This window comes from Rhinatrema bivittatum, chromosome 1 (genome assembly GCF_901001135.1).
Source record: "Rhinatrema bivittatum chromosome 1, aRhiBiv1.1, whole genome shotgun sequence".
NCBI lineage: Eukaryota > Metazoa > Chordata > Amphibia > Gymnophiona > Rhinatrematidae > Rhinatrema > Rhinatrema bivittatum.
The window spans coordinates 180,639,239-180,658,521 of NC_042615.1; the positions used below are offsets into that span (position 1 = coordinate 180,639,239).

The 19,283-nt window shown below is 44.5% G+C and overlaps 1 protein-coding gene across 1 annotated transcript in view; it reads left to right on the forward strand.

The window, feature by feature from the left end:
• Nucleotides 1-1,184: 1,184 nt before the first annotated feature.
• The window catches only part of CCKAR (cholecystokinin A receptor), a 169,413-nt gene continuing 151,314 nt past the window's right edge, over nucleotides 1,185-19,283 (forward strand). Inside the window, exon 1 of the mRNA XM_029605615.1 lies at nucleotides 1,185-1,349. Coding sequence (XP_029461475.1) covers nucleotides 1,185-1,349 — 165 coding nt within the window. The remainder of the gene's footprint in view (nucleotides 1,350-19,283) is intronic.

Consider the following 19,283-nt stretch of genomic DNA (forward strand, 5'->3'; position numbering starts at 1 on the left):
AGTTTGACTGTGCTATCAACTTGCTGCCTGGGACCATACCTCCGCAGGGAAGGGTGTACCCCCTATCCCTTCCCAAAACCCAAGCCATGGCCAAATACATTCAGGAGAACTTGGAGAGGGGGTTCATTCACCCGTCAACATCACCTGCAGGAGCCGGCTTTTTCTTTGTGGCCAAAAAAGATGGCACCCTCCGGTCCTTCCTTGATTCCCGGGAGCTAAATGCCGTAACAAGGAAGGAACGGTACCCTTTGCCTCTCATCCCAGAATTATTGGACCGTCTGCAAAGTGCCCAAAGTGTTACTAAGTTAGACCTCCGGGGGGCGTACAACCTAGTCCGGATTAGACCCGGAGACGAGTGGAAGACCGCTTTTAATACCCGTGACGGTCACTTTGAATATCTAGTAATGCCCTGGCGGTCTTCCAATCAATGATGAACGAGATCTTTCAAGATCTGCTGTACACCTTGACGATGTACTGGTCTTCTCTAAGGACGTCCGGCAGGTACTCCAGCGCTTGCATGCCCACCAACTGTATGTGAAGCTGGAGAAATGTATCTTTGAAGCAGAATCACTTCCTTTCTTAGGTACATCATCTCCAGCACCGGTTTTAGAATGGATCCGGAGAAAGTGGTCTGTATTCGGGACTGGCCCCAGCCATCTGGGCTTCGTTCTTTGCAGCGGTTTCTAGGTTTTGCCAACTTCTATAGGCATTTTATTCCCCACTGCTCTCAATTGGTCGCCCCTCTTACCGCACTGACCAGGAAAGGAGCCAATACCCGAGAGTGGCCTGTGGAGGCGCTGGATGCCTTTTCCAACTTGAAACAAGCCTTCCTCAGCGAGCCCCGCCTCCACCACCCAGACCCTGCACACCCTTTTCTTCTGGAGGTTGTCGCCTCCTCCATCGTGGTTGAGGAAGTCTTGGGCCAGCTCATCGCTAATGGCATCTTTCACCCCTGTTCCTACTTTTCCCGCAAATTTTCTACAGCAGAAAGAGGTTATGGCATCAGGGATAAGGAACTCCTGGCCATAAAATTGGCCTTCGAAGAATAGCGACAGTGACTGGAGGGGGCGCAACACACCATCACTGTCTACACTGATCATAAAAACTTGGAGCACCTTTGCCATGCCAAACTTCTAAATCCCCACCAGACTTGCTGGTCCCTGTTTTTTAATTGCTTCGACTTCATGGTGAAGTACAGACCAGCCGCCAAGAATATCAGGGCGGACGTGCTCTCTCGCGTTTCGGAGCCCGAGAACAACCCAGACCTGCCTGGCTACATCATTGACCCGGTTCTTATCCTGCTGACCGCTTCCCAGGAACGAGTATTGGAGTGGGCCCATGACTTCAAGGTAGCCGGTCACCCAGACTGGGCACGGACCCTTTCTCTGCTCAAGCTATACTATTGGTGGCCATTGATGGATAAGGACGTGAAGGTCTATGTGAACTCATGTCCCACCTGCGCTCGACAAAAGCCTTTGGTGGGACAACCTTGGGGGCTGTTACAGCTGCTGCCTGCCCCCAAGGAACCCTGGACTCACATCGCTACCGATTTTGTAGTAGATCTTCCCCTTTCTAGCAGCAACCAAGTGATCTGAGTCGTCACCGACGGCTTTTACAAGATGGCTCACTTCGTCACACTCCCAATGCTCCTGTCCACTGCAGAATTGGCTAGATTGTTCACCACCCATGTCTTCTGCCTCCATGGACTGCCTCATCACATTGTCTCGGAAAGTGGAGCCCAGCTCACGGCTAAGTACTGCCGGTCCCTCTTTCGCAAGTTCGGCATCAAGTTAGATTTCACCATGGCTTACCATCCTCAGGCCAGTGGCCAAGGAGAGCGGACTAACTGTACCTTGAAAACCTTTTTGCAGACTTTTGTAAATGAGCGACAAGATGATTGGGCCGACCTCCTCCCATGGGCAGAGTTCTCGCATAACTCTCACTCCAGTGCCACTACGGGATCCTCACCCTTCCTCAGTGTTTACGGGAAACAAGCGCTCCCGATACCTCTGTTTGTTCCTTCCCCAGCTGCTCAGCTAACAGCGCGTGAGCTCCAAGTATTATGGTCCCAAATTGAGACTATGATCCGCAGGGCTGCCCAGAAAGAGAAAGACTTTACCGATAAGCATTGGCATCCTGAGCCACAATTCAAGATCATAAGAACATGCCATACTGGGTCAGACCAAGGGTCCATCAAGCCCAGCATCCTGTTTCCAACAGTGGCCAATCCAGGCCATAAGAACCTGGCAAGTACCCAAAAACTAAGTCTATCCCATGTTACTGTTGCTAGTAATAGCAGTGGTTGTTATGTAAGTCAACTTAATAGCAGATAATGGACTTCTTCTCCAAGAACTTATCCAATCCTTTTTTAAACACAGCTGTACTAACTGCACTAACCACATCTTCTGGCAACAAATTCCAGAGTTTAATTGTGCATTGAGTGAAAAAGAACTTTCTCCGATTAGTTTTAAATGTGCCACATGCTAACTTCATGGAGTGCCCCCTAGTCTTTCTATTATCCGAAAGAGTAAAAAACCGATTCACATCTACCCGTTCTGGACCTTTCATGATTTTAAACACCTCTATCATATCCCCCCTCAGCCATCTCTTCTCCAAGCTGAAATGTCCTAACCTCTTTCTTTAGTCTTTCCCCATAGGGGAGCTGTTCCATTCCCCGTATCATTTTGATAGCACTTCTCTGTACCTTCTCCTGCTGACCGCTTCCCAGGAACGGGGATAAGGTATGGCTGAGCACCCGCAATTTATGACTTCGGGTACCCTCTATGAGGCTGGCACCCCGCTACATTGGTCCCTTCTCCATTCTGCAGCATATGTCCCCTGTTACCTATCAATTTCCTCCGTCACTGAAAATTCATAATGGTAATCCTGTCCTGGCCTAATTGGAGCCTACAGATCCACAAAGGATCTCTTCTGAAGAGGATAAGACATACCAAGTGAAAGAGATATTGGATGTTCATCCCCGAAACAAGAGGTGGGAGTACCTAATAGCATGGGAAGGGTATGGCCCGGAAGAGAATTCTTGGGAACCCATATCCAATATCTTGGACAAGAGGCTTCTCAAGGAATTCCACATCACTCACCCAGGAAAACCCAAGCCCCCGGGAAGGGGGCTTAGAGGAGGGGCTACTGTTACGGCAGCCGGCCATGGAACCTCGCGACCAGCTACACTTACCCCCTGAAGCAGTCCAGGCCTTCTTCGCGGCTCCCCAGGCCGCCACCACCCTCTCCAAATGCGGCAGGGAGCCAACAATGCCGCCACTGGCCCCAGTTCTTGCTAGGCGCGCGTGCGCGGCTCCGCCCCCAATTTCAAAGGGCCACGGCAGGAAAGGCCTCCAGCGATCCCGGATGCAATTCTCAACCACCAGCACTACTTAAGGCAGCTCCTGCTGCCCAACTCGTGCCTCAGCAACCCTTGCCTCTGTGTTCCTGCTTCCATGTGTTCCAGCTCCTGCCTCCGTGTGTTCCAGTTCCAGCCGCTGAGTGTTCCAGCTCCTGCGTCCATGTGTTCTAGCTCCTGCCTCCGAGTCTTCCTGCTCCATCTTCATGTGTTCCTGTTTCCTCATACCTTTGGCTTGCTTCTCTGGTTTTGACTCTGCTCATTCCTGGACTCTGCCTTGCCTGCTGCCCGCCCTGACCTCTGGCCCGTCTTTGGATTCTCCTGCCTGCCGCCGGCCTCGACCTCTTCAGAACCGCCTTTGTCCGGAGACCCGCTCCTAAGTCCTGCAGGCTCCGGCACCCAAGGTCTCAACCTGCGGGGAACGAGGGCTGGTACAGGTGAAGGTCCGGTTGGGTCTCCATCTCCAGTGTCTGCCTCCCGACAACGAGGAACTGTGGGAAGCCCTCCTACAGACTGACCTTGTCTCGGCCCAAGGGTCCACCGACTACGCAGCATCGTAACAGTCCATGATTCACAATAGGTCTCTAACAGCTTTAGGTTCGCTTGCAGACTTTCTAGGGTGGTGATAAAGAGGCATACAAAAGGTATTTGATCTCTGAGAGCTCAAAGTAAACAATATGTAAAAAAATCTGTGCTGAACTTCAGCGCACATTTTTATTTTCATCATGCACTAAAAATAAGCATTAATGGTTTGCTGATGCATCAGGATATTAACAAGTGTGCTAATCTGAAAATATCACACAGAAATACGCCTAGCATGCATAAAACTTAATTTCTGCATATAATACATGTTTTCCTAGCATGTAGCAGATGGACTCAGGGCCAATGGGTATAGTGTACTCCTGATAGCAGTTGGAGATGGATCAGATTTCAATTTGACGTCAGCCCTAGTACATATACCCTTGCAGGAAGTGCAGCTCTTCAGTATTTTCCGTCTCCATAGCAGTTAGGGACTCTATGCATGCTAGCACAGCGTTAGAGTAATTTTACCAAAGAAAACCAAATTAAGAAGAAATCTTACCTCTACAGACGAGCCCCGCTCTCCTGCGGTGACACCCATTGGGTCCCTCCCCCAGTTGAGATTTCCCGAGGTGATTTCCGCAATCCCTCGGAGGAAAGCCTTGGTCCGGCGGCCGACCCTCGGCGGGGACCTAGCCCCCGACATCGGGTGAGACTGAGAGGCAGCGGGTGCAACCTCGAGCGTGGTGGTGAAGGTATTTCCCTCTCCCACCGCAGCCAGAGACCGCCCGGAACGAAACTGGGAAATCTCTACGCTTCTCGATCCTGGACCGTCACTACCAGTTCCGGGCACTACCTTTTGGGTTAGCTACTGCACCCCGGTCGTTCACCAAGATCATAGTGGTGGTGGCAGCAACACCGAGGAAGGAAGGAATCCGCGTGCACCCTTATCTAGACGATTGGCTGATCAGAGCGAAATCCCCAGAGGAAAGCCAGCAGGCAACCAACAGAGTCAAAACTCTACTGGAGAGCCTCGGGTGGATGGTCAACACAAACAAGAGTTGCCTGCAGCCCTCCCAATCTCTAGAATACTTGGGAGTCCGGTTCGACACCAAACAAGACAAGGTCATCCTGACACCGACAAGGAGATCAAAACTGATGACCCAGTTACGAACCCTGTTGAGCGAACTTCACCCCACAGCATTGGTTTACCTACAAGTTCTCAGCCTCATGGCATCCACACTGGAAGTAGTGCCATGGGCACGAGCTCACATGAGACCCCTACAACGCTCACTACTATCACGATGGAATCCACTGTTCCAGAACTACACTGTACGTCTTCAGCTCCCAGACAGAGTTCGGGCCCAACTACGATGGTGGCTACAAGAAGCCCATCTGAGCCAGGGAACGAGACTATCCTCACCAACCTGGATCCTACTCACCACGGATGCCAGCCTACGAGGATGAGGAGCACACTGCCAGGAGCTAACCGCCCAAGGGCAATGGAACAAAGAAGAGTCGGGATGGAACATCAATCGCCTAGAAGCCCGGGCAGTCAGACTAGCCTGCCTAAGGTTCATTCACAGACTCCAAGACAAAGCGGTCAGAGTAATGTCGAACAATGCCACACTAGTGGCCTACATCAACCGTCAGGGAGGAACCAGAAGCCAACAGGTCTCTCTGGAAACAGACCTCCTAATGTAATAGGCGGAAGTGAATCTTCAAGAGATTTCGGCCGTCCACATTCCGGAAAAGACAACGTTGCTGCGGACTACCTCAGCAGAGAAAGTCTAGATCCAGGAGAATGGCGGTTATTGACCACAGCATTCCAATTGATAGTAAACAGTTGGGGAACACCAACCATAGATCTCCTGGCAAACCGGTCTAACGCCCAAGTACCCAGTTTCTTCAGCCGCAGACGGGAACACCAGTCCCAGGGAATCTATACCCTGGTACAGTCCTGGCCACAGGAGACTCTGTTATATGCCTTCCCACCGTGGCCCCTATTGGGCGCAATCATCCACAAGATAGAACACCACAGGGGACCAGTACTTCTAGTGGCCCCGGACCGGCCAAGAAGACCGTGGTACGCAGACATGCGAAGACTACTGACAGGGAACCCCCTGCCTCTACCTCCACACAGAGACCTGCTCCAACAGGGACCGATCCTCCACGAGAATCCAGCTCGATTCTCTCTTACGATCTGGCCATTAAGAGGACTCGCCAAAGGAGGAGCAGATACTCGGGGGCAGTAATTGACATCCTACTCTGAGCACGCAAGTTCTCCACATCCCTAACATACATAAGGATTTGGAGAGTATTCGAAGCCTGGTGCGAGGACCACGACATCATACCTTGCTCAGTCAAAATTCCTGTGATTTTGGAATTCCTGCAGAATGGCTTACAGAAGGGATTGTCTCTCAACTCCATCAAGGTACAGGTGGCCGCATTGTCATGCTACGGAACCAAGAGTGAGAGCGGCAGCATAGCCTCTCACCCGGATGTCTCCCGCTTTCTAAAAGGAGTCAAGCAGATCCGCCCACCCCTAAAGTGACCGGTGCCTCTTTGGAACCTCAACCTAGTCCTAGATTTCCTAGCAGGAACCTCCTTCAGACCTCTCCGTGGCCTGTCTCTCCGACTATTAACATTGAAGACAGCCTTCCTGCTGGCAGTCTGTTCAGCCCATCGTATATCCGAGCTACAAGCACTGTCCTGCCGAGAGCCATTCCTCAGACTCACCCCGGGAACCATCCAGTTACGCACAGTTCCGTCGTTCCTCCCCAGTGTGGTGTCTCACTTCCATCTCAACCAAACCATCTCGCTACCATCGCCAGATGAGCATAAGAATTTGGAAGAGGCTCGAAGTCTACGCCATCTCAACGTCAGCAGACTCCTAGTCCGATACCTGGAAAGGTCGGAATCCGTACGAAAGACGGACCATCTATTCGTCCTTCACAGCGGGAAGAAGCAAGGGGAAGCGGCCTATGTAGAAGCAGGCAAGCCACCGCCTTTACAAGTCAAGGCCCATTCTACTAGAGCCCAAGCAGTGTCCTGGGCGGAAACCAAGATGCTGTCACCCGCCGAGATCTGCAGGCAGCGACATGGTCCTCCATCCACACCTCCAGGTTTTACCGCCTGGATGTTCAGGCTCGGGAGGACACAGCATTTGCAAGGGCAGTACTAAGTGGGTCATGGGCAGCCTCCCACCCAGTTCGGGAGTAGCTTTTATACATCCCATTGGTCCTGAGTCCATCTGCTACACGCTAGAAAATGGAGAAATTACTTACCTGATAATTTCGTTTTCCTTAGTGTAGACAGATGGACTCAGCATCCCACCCACGGCTGCCATTACTCGTGGAATTCTCGGGGGACATCCCCAGGAGCTAGTGATTCACGGGTAAGCCATGCTTTCCTTCATCTAGGACACCCATCCTATTGGGTGTCGACTTTTCTCGGTTGAGGGCACTGGCGGTCTCCAGCTATAGCCAATTCAACCAGTTCAAATTAATCAAGTTAACCAAGTTATAAAAGTTAATCAAGTTATCCAAGTTATAAAGTTAATCAAGTTATTCAAACTATTCAGTTATACATATATCCACAATGCTTTTCAATGAGAATACTGAAGAGCTGCACTTCCTGCAGAGGTGTATGTACTAGGGCTGACATCAGAATGAAATCTGATCCGTCTCCAACTGCTATCAGGAGTACACTATACCCATTGGTCCTGAGTCCATCTGTCTACACTAAGGAAAACGAAATTATCAGGTAAGTAATTTCTCCATTTCTGCACAAATCACATTTTCTGTGCATAAAACATGATTTCAGTAGAACTGGGGACATCATAAATGTAGATGTTAGAGGGTGGTGTTCAGACTAATCCCTGTTTTATGCCTCATGCCTGCCTAAAGCTTTCTGCATGTTGTTTATTTTTACCTTACAACTAATGGAAGAATACATAGATTTAATTAGATCAAAGCTTCCCTACCACCCGCCCACCCCCAATTCCAATTTGCAGTAGTTTAAGATTGACACTGGGGTGCCAGATAGCATAAAAAATGTTTTAAAACTCAATAAAAATAATATAAATATTCTTCTCGAAGGGCTATTTTTATTTATTTGAGTGTTTTAGATGCCGTCATTCCATGTGAGAATCACTAGTTCACAATTGTGTACAGGGTTGACATTCAACAAACATAAGATGAATTACAAAGATAGGCAAGCACACAGGTGAACAGGGTAAACATTCTAAAGCTAAGGGTGTACTTCAAAGACAGACACACAACTTGAAATCAGAGCTAGATTATGGAGGGGTTGAGAATAAGGGGGCATTGTTCAGGACAAATTCCGGTTATCTGAGTCAAGGTGAGTTGGATGTATGCTGTTTGTTATTCAGTGTCTGTAAGATAACGATGCAGTATGATCGATATTTGATGCTTGGGGAGGAGCCCAGGCTGACTTCTGTGCAGATTTTTGCTGTTAATTAGGATCTGTAGGATTCTTTTTTGGGGGATATTGCGAAAAAATGTACTAATATTATTAACACAAAACATAATTATTTATTTATTTATTTATTATTTATTTATTTATTATTTACTTATTTATTATTATTATTATTTGGATTAGTGGTATCCCCATATTTACAGACTAGTGCAGTGTTTCCCAACCTTTTCAAACCCAAGGCATACCTACATAAATAACTGGTAAGGATGTGCGGCACACTAACCTCTGCTGAAAGGTAGTGCAGACATGGAAAAGACTCATGATGCCAAAGAAGAAGCTTGGGAAGCACTGAAAACCCCACCAGTTTCTCTAAAAGAGAAAACAAAAGAGAGGGACAGAGACCCTCATGGACCCATCACAATGAAGCATTGATTTTTGAAATTAACTGGCCTACCTGTGTCATGACAGAGGGCTCTTGCAACTCCCCTATGCCACCAGCTTTAAGCAAATGTGGTTACATATATAGTCTCCAAAGTGAGAAATTCCTTAAATCCACAAGATCAAATATATCTGAGAGCTGCACTTTCTGGATTAATGTAAAGAACTTCCTGACATTGGTTGCGTTTAGATGGATTTCTTAATGAGGAAGAAATTCATTGAAAAATGGCCAGCATCACAGAGTTCTTTATATTAATCGAAAAAGTGCAACTCTAAGATATCACAGATCACTGTGTATTTACAAATATGGAGAAGAGGATATTTTAGTTCAAAATAGCAAGATCTAGCATCTGGTTTCCTTATGCTGCTTTATGAGCAAGCAAATAAAGTGAAGATATATTAATAAAGAAACTGTTTAAGAATTTTAAAAAAGATTTTACTTGCAAAATAGATTAAAATTTATAAAAAGAGTAATCAACAGCATTCAGCAAGAGGAGACATGATTAGAAAAGGTATCAGCACTAAAAAAAATGGTGCAGGCATCATATACGATGTCCTCTTATTACATTTTCAGTAGTTAATGGTGAATGAATTCAGTTGAGCCAATTGCAAAGTGATAGTATGTTTTTGTGGTTTATATATATATATATATATATATATATATATAAGGCTTGATTTTCTAAACATTTACAAGTATAAAACCAGTTTAATGCATGTAAATGGACTTTTCAAACTTTTGTTTACATAAAAGTACACACAAAACTGACACACATTTTTACACGCACAAGAAAGGTGTTCTGGGGGTGGAGTTGGGGCAGAGTAATCATTTACTGGCATAAATATAGGAGCACAAATGTACAGCTGGTCTGGAGGAGGTGTAAATGTATATGATAAGTCTGGCAGGGATCCTGAGCTTAGCCCTAATTTTCAAAGTAAGTTTGCTTTGAAATTTCAGGTCAAAAGTCTGCTCATACTTTCTACTCACAGACTTTAACCCTATGAGAGCTGTTATAAAATTGAGCTGATAAAGAGACAGATATGCACGCACCCAGCATGCAGATTACTGCTGCTGTTTTTGTTTTTCAGGTTGTTACCTGTGAATTTCTCTCACCATTTCCATAGCTCCTCTGGCACTAGAAGACTAAATCCATGTTGCATTTCTGGGTTATCCAGAACTTCAGCAGGTTTTTCAGTAATAATTTTGTGGGTTCCTGCCACAATTTGGTCCTGTTGTTATGCATAAAAGAGTCTTGCTTTGGGGCTCCCTTTTTTCTTTCTGTACCTCTCTACTTCATCCTTTCCTCTCCCAGCTGTCTTTTAGCATGGGCACATCTCCCACCTGCCCCAGTTCCTCATTCGGCAAATGTTCCTGCTCGTTCTGCTTTTCACTGCCTGAGGACTTCTGCTCCTTCCCTAATCTCAGCTCCTTACCAGTCATGGACTCCTTCTTTCTTTCTATCCCATCCCCCCAGTTCCTTGTTATGAACAGACCTCTTCACTCCAAGATTCCTCCCTCTATATTCAGGAGATAGTAAAACACTGTGCTGTGCAGGCAGCTGGCAATTAACAACATTGGTTGCATCATATAGCTGCCAGATGTCTTCCACTGCTGGTGTCTCTTGTTATTGTGAGATGAGAATAGAGCCCAGGATTTGATCTGGATCTGAGCATCAGGCAGTGGTGACTTTTCTGTAGCACACCTGATCAGGTCTGATGGCTCACCGGTGTGCCATGGCATAGTGGTTGGGAAACACTAATATAGATCAATGGTGTGACTGCATCTTGAGAATTGTATGCAGTTCTGATCACTCCATATCAAAATATATGTATAATTAGAAAAAATACAGAGGACAACAGAAATGATAAAGGAAATGGAATGTCTCCCCTGCAAAGAAATGCTAAACAGATTAGGGCTCTTCAGTTTGGAAAAGCTGATTGAGGAAGATATGATAGAGGTTTATATAATCATGAGTGGCATGGTACATTATATAGGAAATAGTTGTTTACCATTTCAAATGGTATTAGGAGTAAGGAGACTTTATTAAATTGACTGGTAGCAAATTTAAAACAAATTGGAGAAAGTATTTTTTCCATCGATAAGCAGGGCTGAATTAGCCAACTTAAGGGTCAGAAGTAAAAGCAGATCAGTTCCAGAAGTCACCATGCCTTCCCATCATCAAAGAGTAGCCAAAGCAGATCCTCTCCAAGGCAACTTCTTTCCACCAGAAAGATCCAGTTTGGATGGCCCAGGATGCATCAAGTCCAAGGCAGCCAAATTCCACAGAGTCGGTCAAAGTGCCTGGTAAGGCAAAGCACCGACACTCCTGGACACATGTGGTGCAATCTGTCCCAGAGCCATCAAAAAAGAAAAGAACATCAATGCAGCATCGAGGAAAAATGGCTGCACACTCGGATGCACCGGAATTCAAAGACACTCGACACATGGCACATTGAAGTACCAAAAATGAGATGATACATCAACCAAAGAGATTGCATCAAACCATCCAATGCATATTGCATCGGAACAGTCGAAGTACAATGCACCAGAACACTGGAAGCAAATTCCATTGACGCATTCGACGCAAGGGGTTTCAGCTCATTTAACACACCATGAGTCAAAGCACTTAACGCAAAGTACATCAAGGCACTCGACACATGATGCCTCAACACACCCAACAAAAACAGCATCATCGCTCTCAACACATGAAGCATCAAAACAAAAAAAGCACAATGCATTGATGCAACAGAAATAGAATTCATCAAGGAAACATATTACTTCAAGAGAAGTGCAAACAAAAACTGCTTCAATGCAGAAGAGTAACATCAATTCAACCATTGATGCAATTGGTAGAATCTATTCCACCAATGCATCTATATTTAGAAACACTTGAAATCAGTTCAACAATGGTCCAAACCTCTCACCATTCTACAACTTCGAAAAGATCCAAGGAGGGACATCAGCACCTTCCAGTCCTGCCAACTCAACTGGGTGAACATTATGTACAGGAGAACTTAAAATCAGCACTTATGACTCAGTTGTATGCATCATATAGTGCTTCTCATGCAGAAGCCAGACTATACATCCCATCATGAAAGCTTTTCCAATTCCCTTTCTGCTGTCACAAAGATTCCACCTTCAGTCGTTGGATCCTATATACTCCATCCTTCCTTTGGCTTTCAATCCCATATCAGTAACAGAATGGGAATCCATTCTCATATCAGAAGAGGATGCTCCACTGTTGACTCCAGCAAAGAGATCCCAATAAGCCGTGGAACAAATCAGAGACATAGTATGAGGGGTTTTTGCCTCATTTATACTGGAACCTGAACAACCCATATTCCCTCTGGCCTATTCCATCCTTCTGCCATCATCTGAACAAGTAATGCTTGGTGCCACCACCATTACCAACATCGTCATCTTCTGGACAGAGGAGATGTACATCTAGTGAGTGGCTTCCTCGACTGCAGTGCCCTCAGTAGATACCAGTCCACCAAGTTCTACACAGTCCTCTTGGTCAATTCATCATATCCCCAGGGGAGTCCACTGGCAGCTCCATGGGCATCCCTTCTGACCCGCCTCCAGGGCCACCAGATCATGCATCTCCACTAGAAGACTTAACATTTCTAAATTTGTGGAGATGAGAACAGCACTTAATACTGCTGTACACAAAGACCCAGATCCAAGAGAAGAAGTCATGGGACTATTAAAAATCTTTGACTTTGCAGCAGAGCCTCAGCCGTATGAACACACACACTCTTAGACACCATGCTCATGAAGATATGGAAACTCCATACTCAGGTTCTACAGTTGCCTGGAAATTGAACCTAAAAAATCACTGGGAAATGGAATAGTATAACTACTACACAATTCAGTTGTTGTAGAAAGTGCCATGAAAAAGGTTAAGAAGACAAGAATTCATTCCAACATTCCTCCAGGAAAAGATCACCATATCCTAGATGACTTTGGGGAAAAAGTTTTCCAGCTCAGAATGCTCACTGCGAGAATCTGTGTTGGAAAATTAAAACAGTTCATTAGAGAAGAAACAGGCAAGGTATTCTCACCACCTCTGCTCTACAAATTAGAAGCTATTCGACACTTTCTCCAAACGGTATACAAATCATTTGATACCACAGCATGAATGTCAGCTGCATCCAGAGGAACATAAACCAGGCCTGGCTGCGGACAAGCACCATTAGAAAGGACATACATGAAAAACTAGCTTATCTACCCTGCATAAGCAACAACTTATTCAGGGAAAAGCTAAAAGAATCTGTAGCTTAAATCAAGGAGCAGAATGTGGCAGTACAAGCACTATCAACAATGGCAGATGCCATCTATGAAAAAGTCATTCATGGCTTACAAGCAGCCTTATTACCCTAGGAGATCATATAGACATTATCACCTTTATTGTTTGCTTCCTCTACAGATACATCATCAACATTCTTAAGTCGGCTCCAACCAAGGGAAGTCTGAGAAAATGTCACCAGCAAAAATCACAATAATAACCAGCAAAGCCTCAGAGACATGCCTCAGGCACACTTCCAGTCCTCAAATCCAATCCCTTGGATTCATGATCAATTTTCAGAAATCATTCCTGGAACCAAACCAACAGATCCAATTCATCAGAGCCATTATAGACACAATGTAAGTATGAGCATTCCTGCCCTCAGAAAGGGTAACAAACCTTTACAAAGTGGCCAACACATTGATAAAATTGACAACTACAACAGCACATCAGGTTTTCATGCTCTTAGGCCACATAGTACCATCTATTTATGCAGTACCAATAACATGCTTACACATGTATCGAATTCAATGTGGATTGAGAACTCACTGAATCAATTCATGCAACCCCTTCATATGAAGGTATGTCTTACTTCAGAAATGAAAGAAGAGATACATTGGTGGTTACAAACCTCCAACTTACAAAAAGGTGGTCCCCTTCAACCACCAATATATCAAGTCGTACTCACCATAGATGCCTCTACTGTGAGTTGGGGAGCCCACACCAGACAATTCAAAACCCAAGGGATTTGATCAGCTTTGGAATGACATTTACAGATAAACTTGCTGGAACTCAGAGTAATGTGCAATGCTCTACAAGCATTCAGTCATATCCTCAGAGGGAAAAATATACTGATTCAAACAGACAACCAAATAGCAATGTTCTACGTGAACAAACAGGGTGGGACTGGATCATGAAGCCTCTGCTGAGAAGCACTATGCATATGGCACTGGGTAATCAAGAATAAGGCAACTCTTCAAACCTCTTACTTACCAGGCATACAGAACATTATGGCAGACAGACTAAGCAGAATATCTGCCACATGAATGGTCCTTGAATCAAGCCATATTCAAGTAATGGGGTTGCCCTTGGACCAACCTCTTATCACCCAAATAGAACTGAAAACTAAATCAGTTCTGCTCCATTTGACCCAGTCCTCCACCTGAGGCTCCAGATGTATTTCTAATCCCCTGGGATACAGGTCTTGTGTATGCTTTTCCACCGATACCACTCATAGCGAGAACCATACAGAAATTCATGCACAAACAGGCCACCATGATTCTAATAATGCTAGGATGGCCAAGACAAGCATGGTATGCTTATCTCATTCAATTTTCCACAAGACCACTAATTCATCTGGGAGACGACCCTTGCCTTCTTTCCCAGGAAAACAGATTTCTTCTACACCTAACACTACCAACCCTCAATTTAACAGCATAGATGTTGAGCACATGGTCTTAAAACAGTGGTCTTTTTCAGAACCAATTCAGGACATATTTCTGTCAGTGAGAAAGCTGTCAACAAGGCACAGTTATTACTTTAAATGGAAGTGATACTCAAACTTGTGTGTCTCTCACCACTTTGACCTCTTCACCTGTGAACCAAGACATCTGTTGTCCTATCTTCATTACCTTTCATAATCAGGGCTTTCCTTTTGCTTCAGTGTGAGTATATCTCAGTGCTATCGCAGCTTATTATTCTTCAGAAAATGGTATGCCTATTTCCCTGCATCTACCAGTCTCAAGATTCATGAAAGGACTATTACACTTACACCCATCAATATTTATTTATTTATTTATTTATTTAAATTCTTTTATATACCGAAGAATAGCAGATTGCCTTCACTCCGGTTTACATTGTAACAATTCATACAAGAAACACAGTTGTTTTTTTAACTCATAACGTAAGAACAGAAAAATATGAATATAACAACTCATCAGAGGTAGAGTACAAGTTAGCAGTATACAATGTACATCTTAAGTTCAAAGAAATTTAATACAGAAGTATTAGGGATCAAGATGAGGATTAATGTTATTCGAAGTAGTCTGTGAATGATTGTCTAAACAACCAAGTTTTTAGTTCTTTTTTGAACGATTTGGAATCTCTGATAGAACTTAAGTAGTTTGGAATAGAGTTCCATTCTAAGGGTCCTGCTATCGAGAAGGCTCTATTTCTAGTAGTAGATTGTTTCGCAGATGACAAGGGGGGAATGATTAGTTGTAATTTTTCAGAAGATCGTGAAGAACGGGGAGACTTGTGAATTGTGATCATATTATCTAGAGAGGAATTCTTTTCTTTGTAAATTTCGCTATGTAGAATAGTTAAGGTCTTGTACTTGATTCTTTGTGAGATTGGTAGCCAATGAAGGTTTTTTAATGTTGGAGAGATATGATCAAATATGGAAAGCACCGGTTCCCTGGGACATAAATGTTGTCCTCACTTACCTAATGCAAGCGCTGTTTGAACCATTGGAATCTCTGTCTTTGAAAAATTTAACTTGGAAGATTCTCTTCCTAGTAGCAGTACCATCCACTTGATGAGTCGCAAGCACTGTTTCAGTTCCCTCCTTATATGCAATTGTTTCATGATAAAGTGGTACTCAGTACACATCCAAAATTCCTACCAAAGGTAGTCGCTGCATTCCATTTGAATCAGTCAATAGTACTACCTACTTTATTCCCAAAGCCTCAGGCTCATGAAGGTGAGAAGATTTTGCATACATTGGACTGCAAAAGAGCTCTGGTTTACTATAAGCACCATACACAATTTTACAGGAAATCATCCCAACTGTTTATATCAATCAAACAAAACAGAATGGGCACAGCTGTGACAAAAAGAACACTCATTTGGATTACAAGCTGCATCCAATATTGCTACTCAGCAACCGGACTTTTTTTTTTAACTCTTTTTATTTAAAACATTTTTTGCATAAAATGAAATAAAAGGATATCTTGATCTCTAAAATATCGGATTTAACAGACTTAGAGATGCTCACAACCATCTGAGTATTACAATAATGATCATGAAGTAATAAACAGCTGTTGTTTATGATATTTCTCATAGGGACCCCCATATTCGACAAAATTTGAAATGTGCATTTTTTTGGTCAAAGTACAAACGTTCAGTATCAACAACATTTGAGCAGAGCATGCCAGTAGTCCAGGTTTGGATTGGTTTTCCAAAACTTTGCGATTGTGAATCAAGCAGCTAACAATAGTTGCCCAAAATGAAAAACCAGTCCATCTGCCCAGTAGTCCCAGGCCAGGTCCTATGAAGACAGAATATCCCAAAATATCTGCCTCATTTTGAGTGACCTGAGACCAGAAAAACCAGCAACTTTTTGACAGTACCACCACATGTATGTGAAGGTGCCAACCTCTCCATAGCCCCTCCAACACAAATTACTGGAGTCAGAGTATATTTTCAAATAAAACAGTGGCATCCAGTAGGTTCTGTGTAGTAATCTTAACATTAGGGCCACTCTCTTTACACAGATAAAGATATGGTGAGCAGAAGTCCAAATAATTTTCCAATCTCTACTAGTTAGAGCCATGTCAAGGTCTGTGTTCCAAGTCTCAATGAGACTAGAAGGGGTCGCAATGCCATATTTGCTTTGCAAAATACCACAATAAATAAGTGCAAAACCTTTATGTTGTGCACCAGGGTCACTCAAAAAAGACTCCATACCTTTCAAGGACCGAAGAGGACTACCCAAATCTATCCACTTCGTTAAAGCCTGACATAACTGCAGGTACTGAGCCTGCAAGCCTAAGTCAATGTCAAAATCTTCCACCACAGTTGGGAATGATTCCATTCCCTCACCCTCCCCCTCTCCCTCTCCCCTCAAGTATACCAATGAAACTAATCCACAGTCCCTCCAGGTTTTGAAAGCCGGAGAGAAGGTGCAACCAGACAGGAGCGATTTACAGTATAAGGGAGAGATGGCAGAGATTTCCTCTCCATCTATGTGAAGAAAACAAGTTACTTGTTGCCAGACCCATATTGTATGTGCCAGTATAGGATGTCCTCTACAAACTTTGTGACACAAGGGAGAGTCACGCAGCATAAAAGGTAATAAAGCCAAACCTGCAGCATCTGCCTGTTCCCTCAATAGGGCCACCCAAAATGCATCCAGGCAACCAAACACTCCAAATTAGTTGTCCAATAATTAATTCAAAGGTTAGGCAAGGCCATTCCTCCCTGCTCCTTACTCAACCTAATCTTGGCAGGTTTGTGATTCCAAAAAAACTTGCACATCAAACCAAGCAGATCAGAGAAAACTCTGTTAGGCACATCACAAGGGATATGTTAAACCGATACAACACACAAGGTAAGATATTCATCATGAGCAAGTTAACTATACCCACCCTAGATATAGGCATATCACACCAGGATTGCAGTATTTTCTTAATGTCCCCAACAAGACCCTTATAGTTTTTGGCAAATAGGCAATGGAAATCATGGGGAAAGTAGAAGCCCCACCCCTAACGAATCCTGTCTGATCTTTATGGACCAAAGCGGACAAGACCACCTCCAGCCACATCTGCAACACTTTCGCTAAAATCTTCAAATCCGAATTCAATAAGGAGATAGGCCAATAAGAGCCAAAATCCAAAGCATCTTTACCTTTCTTAGGGATAAGAGTAACAGCAGCATCAGCCATGTCATATATTGCCATGCCCTATTCCCCAGCTTTTTGAAACAATGAAAGAAGAAAGGAAGCCACCTCCAAAAAAATACTTATAAAACTCCACTTGAAAGCCGTCTGGCACCGGATACTTCCCCCAAGGCAGAGCCTTAATTGCATTCTGAATGTCCATCAAAGACATAGGAAGGCCGCTGACAATTTCCTGAGGTTGCCCCGGTAAGCCTCTCCGACCAATTGAATTGCTAATCTCCTCTCCTGCTTCTAAGAGGGAGGAGTCTGGACTTTAAAATCACCGCGGCATTGCTGGGACGCTGCCGCTGACAATTTCCTGAGGTTGCCCAGGTAAGCCTCTCCGACCAATTGAATTGCTAATCTCCTCTCCTGCTTCTAAGGGGGAGGAGTCTGGACTTTAAAATTGCCACGGCATTGCTGGGACGCTGCCGCTGACAATTTCCTGAAGTTGTCCCGGTAAGCCTCTCCGACCAATTGAATTGCTAATCTCCTTTCCTGCTTCTAAGGGGGAGGAGTCTGGACTTTAAAATCGCTGTGACAGCGGCGCGACACCGAAGCCGTGCACGCCAAAGGGGTGCGTGGCTTTGCCTGGCTTAGCCCGGTGAAGAACGGTGAAGAACCCGGGAATATTGTAAGTTATTTTGCTTATTAATATTAGCGGCCTTAGAGACATTGCTGCAAAAGATTCATTTTTGTCTCTGGAGAGCAATCCAGCCCGTGGCTAATACTAGCTAGATTAAGACTGAGTTTTTTCCTATTATGCCACATACTAAAAGAAAAGCTCGTCTTAAAGGGACTTTTTCCACACCTGTTTCAATTATGAGTCAACCATGGATTGAAGAATGCTTTGGAAGAACTTCATCTGTAACACCGGGCCAACCCGCTGGAGCTGTCAGTTTGGAGCAGGAGCTGAGCTCCGGGCAAATTGAAACATCCTTGAGTCCCGGTGCCCCTAAGAGACCAGAGCCTCCAACGGGTAGGATCGAGGAAATTATCTCTGAACATGGTCCTATATCTCCAGTTCCTGGTTCTCAGAGAGGAACAGATAGGATATCTGTGTCCTCAGAGGACCCAGAAGAAGGGGGTCCTAAGGAGCCAGGAGAAGGGATTTCTTCCTACCAAGAAGGAAGTGCCTCTATAGGGACAAGAGAATATTCAGGTCACAGTCCCTAGGGAGCCACCTTTTTTAACTATGAAAAAGTTTTCTCTCGAAGAGATAGGTACTATGATCCTCTCAATGCCAAAGTCTATTAATGATTTAACCCTCAAGGTTCAAGAAGTATTAAATCAAAATAAGGAAACTTCTCAGAAGGTAGAAAAATTAGAAATAACAGTGAAAGCTGTTGAAGATAAGACTGAGGAATTTGGAAAAGTTCAGTCAAATCTGATCAAATCTGAAAATATTTTTTCAGATAAGATTGAACTATTAGAAAATCAAATGAGAAATCTGAATCTTAGAATTTTAAATTTTCCTAAGATTCAGCTTGTATCTCCTAATGATTTGTTTAAAAGTTATCTGGTAAATGTGTTGAAATTTTCAGAAACAGCTATCCCAGTATTTTCAAGGGTATATTATCTACCT